Genomic DNA, 10,540 nt, shown 5'->3' on the forward strand with positions numbered 1-10,540 from the left:
GGACGTAGAGGGGGGTGGGCAAGTCAGCAGGAAAAGCCGGCCTAGAGGTCCATTTAGGGGTCTGCAAATTGCACACGACAAGTCATGTATGTTTCTTGTACGTTGCTGTTATCTATTTATGTTGTGAGCCACCCCGAATCCTGTGGGGAGATGAGATGGGGTACAAATAAAGATTATTATCATTATTATAATGGGAGATGGGAAGACCTGGAAAAAAAGGGCAAAAATGGAGAACAAACCATTTTTCAGTTTTTTCTATATTTTTTTCGGTTTCCCTCCATTTTTTTCCAATATTTTTGATTTTTTTCAGGCCTTCCCATCTCTGGGTTGGGGTCGATTTTGGTGGCCAAGATGGCGGGGAAGGGGGTCCTTTGGGGGGGGGCTTCTGTTCATGGACACTGGACCAGGCGGGCAGCTCCGGGTCGGGCCACACAGTCCCTTGTCCGGCGGCTTCTGAGGGGCGGCCGGAGCCGGGGGCGAGGAGAGAGAGAAAGGCTTGGGAAGCGGGTACTCACAGTAGATATGGCTTCCATTGATGCAAAGCGAGGAGCACGAGATGAGCTCCTTCCCAGAAGACTTCAGGTTCTGGACTGATTTGGATTCGGGCAGCAGGGCCACCTGGGAGGCCTCGTCCCATTTGTCTCCAAACCCCGGTGACCCCATAATGGTTTCTTATCAAACCTGGACCCAAATAGTATCTGTAATGGCTCTTTGCTCCAATGGTGTTGCTATGGGTTTAGTCTTCTCCTGAAAGAACACACCAAGACACACAAGGGCTGAAGATACCATACATCCTTTTTGTTCGGAATGCAAGATTCTAGTGCTACTGTCCATCTAGCTTCAATATCGTAAAACACAAAAGAGCCCTGGCGCCCTTTCCCACATACCAGAGCCCATCTTCTCCCGCCTAAGTTATCACATTGATAACTGGGCCCTTTGGACATGAAAATTGGCCCTATCCTCTTCATGTTTACTGGAATGACTTTTCCCGACATTGTGCCAGATTTAGGCCTAGCTCTGCCCCTTGCTCGAAATACCCGCAGAGCGCTACCAGTGCTGTTGCGGGTGAACACAACGCTCTTCCAGTTCCAACCCTGTTACGTGACGGGATTGCAATGATTTCCGGATCCTCAGAAACAATCACGATGTTCCCAAACTCCAGTCCGTCCCCCTGTCAGAGAGTGAAACCAAGCACAATAACATACATGGGATGCAACTTTAAGCTGTGGGTGACCACAGGAAATTAATGTTCGCTTTTGATCTATGTGCTATTTCCTGAGAATTACCGAAGACAAATAACGGCCACTCGCCGTTTCCTTGATGAGACAGAACCCGAGAGCGAGAGATCTGAGCAAGAGATCAATAAAACGGGATGGTGGCTTGGCAGTGGACCAGCGCGACTGTAACCCAGAGTCGTGGGCTCAGAATAAATACATATTCCAGATGTGAGTGACAGATACCATTTTTCAACTGACATTAATAAGCCCTGTGGTTTTTGAACGAGGGCGTGGGGACCTGTGGAAGAAATGGGCCCAAAACAATCAGAGCGGGGTTGAAGGTCAGCACATTAATAGCGGTGAGGATGTGATGGCAGTGCAAAGGACGCTCGAGCAATCTTTTTCAAGCCTGGCGATAGATCGGCATATTTTGACTGATATTGGGGTTTAAAAAATACAACTGGACGCATGACTGCTGCCTTTCCCAGGATAACACGTACAAACCCAGAAGGGTTGGAAGACAACTCCCATCATCCTCTGACAACGGACATGTTTTTCCTCTTTTGTTAGACTTGGCATAATAATAATAACAACAATAATAATAATAATAATGATGATGCATTGCCCGTATGGTTCATCTTCCTTCTGAAATTTTGCACTAGCAATAGTTTCCGGGGCAGCTCTATGTGGAGCTGGATACAGTTGTCTATTCGGGAAGTTTATTTATTATTTATTTATTTACAGTATTTATATTCCACACCTCTCACCCCGAAGGGGACTCAGGGCAGATCACAATGTACATATACATGGCAAACATTCAATGCCATTAGACATACGACATACAGACACAGACAGAGACAGACAGAGAGAGACACAGAGCAGTCTCGTGAACCACTGTGGCTGAGTTATCCTTCAGTAAGAAACAAAAGCTCATTCTTTCAATCATTCCCTGTCAATCTGATGCCTCCCCTTTGTCTCCCTCTCTCTCAGATGGCAGTGCCATCTTCCGCGGTTGCTTCCGCCGCCCGGAGAATGTGACGCTGGCTTTGCCCGCCAGCAGGGTGATGAAAAACATGTCGGTGGACCGTTGCGTGGACTTCTGCACCAGCAAGGTATGAAGAGAAACCAAAGGCCTGCCCATAAATCTTATCAGATCCTACCTAGCAGACTCTTCCTTTTGTCTTATATCACCCCAGGAAACCAGAGCTGAGAAAACAGTGTTTTTGGAGAGTGAGACATACTGGTGTTTCCAATAGGGATCCTGCTTCTGATTGTCAGAGATCAGTGGTGAAAGGGAGACATCAGCCTGTTGTGCCCCGATAGACAGAAGAACAGGCTTCAGTTGCTTTCCAGGACCATCCAAAGTCCCTATTGTTGTTGTTGTTGTTGTATGTCTGCCAGACACTATGACTTATGACCACCCTGCTCTCTGCCACAGTTGCTCAGACCCACCCCAAGAAACCAGAGCTGGGAAAACAGTGCCTTTGGAGAGTGAGTCAGACTGGTGTTTCCAATAGAGATCCTGCTTCTGATTGTCAGAGATCAGTGGTGAAAGGGAGACATCAGCCTGTTGTACCCCGATAGACAGAAGAACAGGCTTCAGTTGCTTCCCAGGACCATCCAAAGTCCCTGTTGTTGTTGTTGTTGTTGTATGTCTGCCAGACACTATGACTTTTGACCACCCTGCCCTCTGCCACAGTTGCTCAGACCTACCCTAGGAAACCAGAGCTGGGAAAACAGTGCCTTTGGAGAGTGAGTCAAACTGGTGTTTCCAATAGGGATCCTGCTTCTGATTGGCCCAGCAACCCCCTGCCAGATTATTTAACTTCCCCTGCCCTCACCACAGGAGTGTGTTTGATGGGGATGGTATGGCCCTCCAAATTCTAAGGCGTTCATGTTTCCCCCTCATGCTTGCCCACCCCTATACCCTTCAGTTGACTCAATTTGGCATGGACAGTCGTGCCAAAGTTAAACACAAACAGACCCAAAGGTTTTATTGTTGGGGATTTGTTTTGGGCTTCAACCAGATGCCATCTCTGCCGAGCTTCTTGATGGCATGATGTTCTGTGTCTCTCCTTTGCCAGGAGTTCCCCTTGGCAGCCCTGGCCGGTGAGTCCTGCCACTGTGGTTTCCCCACTACCCTCTTCACTTTGCACGAGCGGGAAGACGAGCAGCTCTGTGCCCAGAAATGCAGCGGCGAGGAGTTCGAAAGCTGTGGCACCGCCAAGTATTTCATCATGTACCAGACGCAGGTGCAAGGTAAGAAGGTGGGACTTGCGCCTAGGTGAAATGGCGGGGGAGATTTGCCACTCTTGGTGCCATGTGTCCCAATTTTCATCTGTGAACTATCCGTGGGTATGTGACCTAAGCCTTGAATCCGTACCCCTTGCTGATGTCTCACTTCTTATCCATTCACAGACAACCGCTGCATGGACCGTCGTTTTTTAACATCTCGGGCCAAGCAGTTCATTGCCTTGGCGAGCTTCCCAGGTGCGGGCAACACTTGGGCCCGGCATCTCATTGAACTTGCCACGGGCTACTACACTGGCAGCTATTACTTTGACGGTTCTCTCTATAACAAAGGTGAGGATTTCTCCCCAAAACCAGCAGCTGGTGGGTTGACTTTTGGGGAGTCAGGGTAAAGGCTAGCAGAGGGGAGCATTTGCAAATATGAATGCAGTTTACGAGAAAGTTAGAAGATTATTGCACAACACCATTGAAATGCTGTCATTCCACTTTTAACTGCTATATCTGCCAGTAGAATCCTGGGATTTGTTGTTTAGGGAGGGACCTTTAAAATTTTCCACCTGGGCCTAAACTAAACTAAACTACAGCTCCCAGTTAAAGTAGAATAACAGTTCTTTAACAGCGTCGTGTGATAATCTCCTCTGTTTCCTATTTCCCTTCCTCTTGAGCATTGTTTCCTTTCTCTGTGCTCCTATCTCAAACTCCTGCCATGTGCTCTTCTTTCCTTCACCCTTGACTCCAAAGGGTTCAAAGGCGAGCGGGACCACTGGCGCAGCGGACGGACGATCTGCATCAAAACCCATGAGAGTGGACAAAAGGAGATCGAGGCCTTCGACGCGGCTATCTTGCTGATCCGCAACCCGTACAAGGCCCTCATGGCGGAATTCAACCGGAAATATGGCGGCCACATTGGTTTTGCGTCCCATGCCCACTGGAAAGGGAAAGGTAGGCACAGCAACCTGTCAGAGAAGCCACGGCCCACCTTGAGATCCCCTCCTGCCTGCTTTTCGAGATCGGCAGCGATGAGGTTTCTTCCCCATTGATCCCGACATTAAAATCCGGTGATGATAGGGTGATAATGAAGCAAATATAATCGGCCCAATTTGAAAAAGTTGGCAGGCCCCACATCTTGCAAAGAGGCTTATATTAGTTGACTACCCACCTTTTCATGCCACCCTCCTACTGGACCACGGAAAGAATAATTGAACCCTTACCCGGTGTCATGAAGCATAAGCAGCACAATTTACTGAGCATCATCCTGGTGTGTAATACTTTGTTTTGGTAACCCGCCAATGTCATAAAATTAATGGTATGAAACAAAATAAAGAATTCAAAATATATAGTTTCCCTCACCCAAAATCCCCCACTAGGTTGGAAATGTATGGTTGGTTTCAAAAGGTAATCCTGAGTCGCTTCAGGAAGAGAGGGCTGTCTAGAAATAAATTATTATTATTATTACTATTATTATTATTATTATTATTATCCTGATGGGCTTCCTCTCTTCTTCCAGAGTGGCCGGAATTTGTCAGGAACTACGCCCCCTGGTGGGCGACCCACACTCTGGACTGGCTGAAGTATGGCAAGCGGGTCCTGGTGGTCCACTTTGAGGACTTGAAACACGACCTCTTCATTCAGCTCAAGCGTATGGTGGGCCTCTTGGGCATTGCCGTCTTGGAGGACCGGCTCTTGTGCGTGGAGGGCCAGAAGGACGGCAACTTCAAGCGCTCCGGCCTGCGGAAGCTGGAGTACGACCCCTATACGCCGGAGATGAGGAAGACCATCAATGGCTACATCAAAACCGTGGACACGGCCCTGAAACTCCGGAACCTGACGGGTGTCCCAGAGGACTATTACCCGAGATGATGGCCGTGGCCGACGGGGAGGTGGTTTGGAGGCCCGGACTCTCCCTGGGAAGGTGCCCTGGGTTTCCTGAGCTGGGAACGATTTCCACCCAGTGGGTGGCTTTGCTTTAGGCGCTCATTCCGCTGCTGACGAATCCCCTTGCATGAGCAAATGTGGTTGTCACCCACCCTTGGCAAAGCTGCCTGCACCGCCGTTACGTTTGCTGGGCACTGCTGTGCACCGACCTCAGCCTTGGACTCCATGGCACCGCAAAACCTTTCCTTCCCCTGGAACCCCCGTAATGCTGGTCGCTTCCATTCTTTTCTAGCTGGTTGCAACCCTATGAGGCCCCCGATAACCCTGGAAGAAAAATCAGGTCATGTCGGCGTACGGCCTTTGTCCGTTTTTTTTTCCAGGAATGTTTCCCTGGCATGTGGGGGGTGCTCTGTTGCTTGGGATGCTTGGGACCGGAGGCACACCGACACTTGGGGACCCAAGTGGGCCTTACCACGGAGCACAACGATTGGCAGAATCCCAAGGGATGAGCCACCAAAGAGCGTGGACACGTTATTTTGCGGACAGTTCAGCTCCCAGAATCTCCCAACCAATGTGTTGGTTGGGGGAAATTCACGAGTGTCTGCTGCCTAACATCACTGGCCTCTGAGCTCTATCATTTTATTCTTCTATCCAGGGAGTTGTGTTGTTGTTGTTGTTTGAAAGGGGTGGGATTCAAAATGGCTACCTCCTCCATCTGCCGCAGTGGGTCACGCTTTGCCCACTCTGGTATTCGACAGTTGAATGGCTGCAGAGGGGCGGCCGGGGCCAACCCTGCAGCCCGCATGCAAACCGGGTGAAGGGTGATGCCGCTCTTCGCATTTGGTTGTGGGTGCCACTGTCCCGGAGACCTTCTGCTGACGACCTGTCTGCGATTTGCCCCCTTTCCTTCTCCTTTTCACGCACCTTCTCATCCACCTCGGCGCTAGATCTCAACAGTACAGAACAGGATGACGGCCTTGGCCTATGCCTCCTTCCAGCCCTCGCCAACGCAATCCGTGCGGAATTGCGTGGCAACGTGACACCGAGGCTCACCAGCAGCCCATCCCTGGTTGTGAACTTCTCACAGTGTTCTCCTTTTTCATCGCTTTACGAAAAGTACGGCCTATGTTAGAATCCCCTCTGAGATTCCCCTTGGTTTAGGGGAAATTCCAGACCGTTGCCTCACAAACCATTCACCACCTTTGGGATGTGCGTCCTCGCTGCTGCTTTCTCTCCCCAGCCTTTTCTTTTCCCTTTTTTTCTCTTTTCACGGTTTGGCCCCGATGGCTCTGCAGAGGTCCTTCTGCTCCTGAATGTATTGGGGAAGGAGCAGCAACAGAAAATGTTTTGTGTGTCTCTTTGGGGGCGGGGGGCGGGAAGGGGGAGGTGTTGTTGCTTTCTTTTGAGCCTTCTTTTGGCAAAAAAAAAAAATTCAGTTTAGTGCAAGTGAGCTCTGGTTTCGGCTTTGCCCCCTCCATGCGCTGAACTCTGTCTGAACAATCCTCAGGTCAAATGCTGCCCATTAAACCAATGTTTTGTTAATATTCCTATGGTGCTGTTGAGTGGTGTTTTTCTCGCGAAGGGATCGGAGGCTTCTTTATTGACTTTTTGACATTGCTATGTCGGTCAACACCAAGAAATGAATGGTTTTAGCTATTGTTGCCCATATTCTGTATGAGATACTGTATATACTCAAGTATAAGCCTAGTTTTTCAGCCCTTTTTTAGGACTGAAAAAAAAACCCTCCTCGGCTTATACTCGGGTGAGGGTCCTGGTGGGCTTATATTCAGGTTGGCTTATACTCAAGTATATGTGGTATATTTATAATTTTTCTCTATTATTATTGGTGGCGAAGTGTGTTAAAGCGCTGAGCTGCTGAACTTGCAGACCGAAAGGTCCCGGGTTCAAATCCTCCACGAAGGTGGAGGCATTACTTTTCATTCTACCCGCGGGTAGAATGAAAAGCAATGCCTCCACCTTCATTACTTGGGTTTGGATGGGAATATTTTAATAAATCAAACGCAGAAATAATCCTTAGCATTTCACAAGGACGTGTGGGTCACATTATTACTTTGCTTGGCTATCGGGAGATCTGTGCACGATGGGGACTGTGAGACGTTGGTTGCGGAAACAGAGTGTTGACTTCTTCCGTGACGGCTTCAGAAAAACCTGTTCATCGTTGGCAGAAATGTATCCAATTGTCTGGTGATTATGTGAATAGTGATAGTTAAAGACCACATTCTAAGGATTATTTCTGCGTTTGATTTATTAAAATATTCCCATCCAAACCCAAGTAATGAAGGTGGAGGCATTACTTTTCATTCAACCCACGTACAACAATTGAGAGAGAAGCCTTCCAGTATATCTTTCACCCAGTGTTGAATATTTTGGGGGATATGTTTTTCAGCATTTTATTTTTATTTTTGGCAAAGGGTGTGGTGGGGAATATTGTTGCCGACTCTTCCCATCTCTTCCCGGATGGAAATTGAGGAATTGGACTCTGATGCTAAGCTTCCCAGAGATCTGGGCTCGCGTCTCTCTGTTCTATGCCAAGGAGGCTGTCAGAGAGGCCTGTGCTTGTTCCTCCATCCTTCCCTCCCCTTCTGTTTTTATCTCCCTCGCTTCCCGGAGTTTTATTTCTTTTTTCTCCGGCGCTGGCTGTGGTGCTGAATACTAAATCCAGCCCGGACTCTCCTGAGACTCCCCTTCTTGGTTGGGTTCGGGCACAAAGGATGTGAGCAGCATATTTTTCCGGAGATGTCGGTGCTCACGAAGGCTGGGAACAGGGAAATGTGGATGCAGGGAGATAGATCTGCTTCAGCGTGATCCCGTTCTTTCCAGATTCTATATTGATGGGGAAAAGGGGGTTCGATGGGGAAACGTGTGAAATATTCAACCTGAAAACCATAACCAAGGGCTGCTGTGGCTAAAACCATCATCATCAAAAGGCAATATCAGGAAATATGTATTGTCTAAAGCCTTCATCACTGGGTTGCTGTGAGTCTTTCGGGCTGTATGGTCATGTTCCAGAAGCTTTCTCTCCTGACATTTCACCCACATCTATGGCAGGCATCCTCAGAGGTTGTGAGGATGCCTGCCATAGATGTGGGCAAAACATCAGGAGAGAAAGCTTCTGGAACATGGTCATACAGCCTGAAAGACTCACAAGGACCCATTGTGAAATATGTTACCAAAGAGTGCGGAACGGCAGAAATCTATTCTGTTTTCGTTCCGTTTTCATTTCGAATTTCAGATCTGTTTTTGGGAAGATTCCAGGAGATGAGGAGCAGAGCTGGTTGAATTCGTAATTCGGGATCCAGGATTCAATTTCCATTTTGGGAAGAATAGTCCCGAAAACAGAAGGAAAAGGGGGAGAAATTCGAAATGAAAACAGAATGGAAACAGAACGGAAACAGAATGGAAATAGAACGGAAATAGAACGGAAACAGAACGAAAACAGAGTGAAAACAGAACGAAAACAGAATCGAAACAGGACGGAAACAGGGTGGAAACAGAACGAAAACACAACAGAAACAGAATGGAAACAGAAGAAAAACAGAACGAAAACAGAAAGGAAACAAAACGGAAACAGAATGAAAACAACGAAATCAGAATGGATTTCTGCCATTTTGCACACCTCTAACTCAAAGGTGCTTTTCAATAGGGAGACTAAAGAACGGACTTCGTGTTTTATTTCGGTGAGCTGGAAATTCATGCCCGGTGAACAAGTCAAGGAAGAACTGTGGTGGTTGAATGATACGGATGCTTCCCGTACAATTGCTGACTCTGCTTTCCAACGGCCCCCTTGGCAACAGATTGAGCCTAGTTTTTTTTCTTGGAAGTAATTCCATTAAGACAGGGTGACGTTGCTCTGGCGGATTGATGGGAATACATCATTATCCACTTTGGGCATTAAATTGGATTCAGGGTTTAGAGAACCAGAGCAGAGACAAACAGGAACGGGGTTGCAAGCTTGCATTCTCGGATGAATCTCCTTTGGGGTGACACTTTCTGCTGTCAAGAATTCAATGACTGCACGTTGCTTAAGTCTGCGCAAGGTTCCATACTTCGTACTTTAACAACACAACCGTTCAATGCTAAGGCTTCCTGCCAAATGGAACTGGAGAGGTGAGTCTACTCAACAAGCCAGTACCTGCCACATACTAGTATTGTCATCTGTTGAGGGGTTACAAAGGTGGAGACGTTACTTTTAATTCAACCCTTGTAAGTGAGACTCATTTCAGAGTAAACCACATGCATAAGACTGGTCTGTAAGTATCCGATGAGCTTGAATCATTCAGCTTGAATCCAGTCGTTCATTTCTAATACAGAATCTGTGATTACAGAAAAAGCATCTCTATCTATGCATTGGGGTTGAATGCAACTGTCTTTTAAATATTCACTTGAATGTTTATGATGTATAGTTAGAACGGGAGCAAACAGAGGAGGAGCGAGGGGACTCTCCCGTCCACCTGCCGTTGAGAAACAGGTGGGTTTCAATGGGAAAAGACAACCGGCATATTAATATCCAGAGAGAGAATGGCACTCGTACAACCTCCCGAAGTCCCTGACAACCTTATTCCTTAATGCCGGTGGATCAAGCAAGGTATTATGTGTTAGTGAGGAGGATGTGTGACCTACCAAGGGAAATATTGCACATCATAATAGGCTTGTGCATTTCGGGAGAAGCGTGATCCATTTCTCGTTGTCGAAAACCGGAAGCCCCCCGCCCCCAATTCCCAAAAATGAGCATATCCCAAATGGATGTTTTCATTCCACATACGAAAAAAACATATTTTTGACCCCTTGGCTGCTATGAACAGACTTCCCAGGCTCCTCTTCCCCTCAGCTTTAGGGATCGAGGGATGAAAATCGTCACACATAAAGGGCAGATCTACCACTGTTAGACCACTAAGTTGTATAATGTTTGGGTCATCCCCTGATTTTTAGGAATTTTTCTTTCTTTCTAGAAATAATACATAAATGAAATCTCCTTAAGAACATTCCCTATCGCCCCAACTGGCCCCGCAAAATAATGTCTTCCCGTTACGTGCTTTCGAAGGTACCGAAGGTACCGAATAAAAACAGATCCGTGCACAAGTCTACATCATAGCCCCGCTACAAAGAGAAATAAATGGGCCCATCTATAAGGGATTGGAAACTCCATGAGTTCTCTCTCAGATGAACTGCTTGTGAAA

General features: G+C 47.5%; 1 protein-coding gene across 3 annotated transcripts in view; it reads left to right on the forward strand.

Moving 5' to 3' along the window:
• The window catches only part of wscd2 (WSC domain containing 2), a 30,742-nt gene extending 23,856 nt beyond the window's left edge, over nucleotides 1-6,886 (forward strand). For all 3 annotated transcript variants that reach the window (XM_008117339.3, XM_003225103.4, XM_062958376.1), the window contains 5 exons: nucleotides 2,208-2,329; nucleotides 3,302-3,476; nucleotides 3,636-3,800; nucleotides 4,209-4,409; nucleotides 4,975-6,886. In XM_008117339.3, the coding sequence (XP_008115546.2) occupies nucleotides 2,208-2,329; nucleotides 3,302-3,476; nucleotides 3,636-3,800; nucleotides 4,209-4,409; nucleotides 4,975-5,327 (1,016 nt within the window). In that variant the 3' untranslated portion in view covers nucleotides 5,328-6,886. The remainder of the gene's footprint in view (nucleotides 1-2,207; nucleotides 2,330-3,301; nucleotides 3,477-3,635; nucleotides 3,801-4,208; nucleotides 4,410-4,974) is intronic.
• Nucleotides 6,887-10,540: the final 3,654 nt, after the last annotated feature.

This window comes from Anolis carolinensis, chromosome X (assembly GCF_035594765.1).
Source record: "Anolis carolinensis isolate JA03-04 chromosome X, rAnoCar3.1.pri, whole genome shotgun sequence".
Lineage (NCBI taxonomy): Eukaryota > Metazoa > Chordata > Lepidosauria > Squamata > Dactyloidae > Anolis > Anolis carolinensis.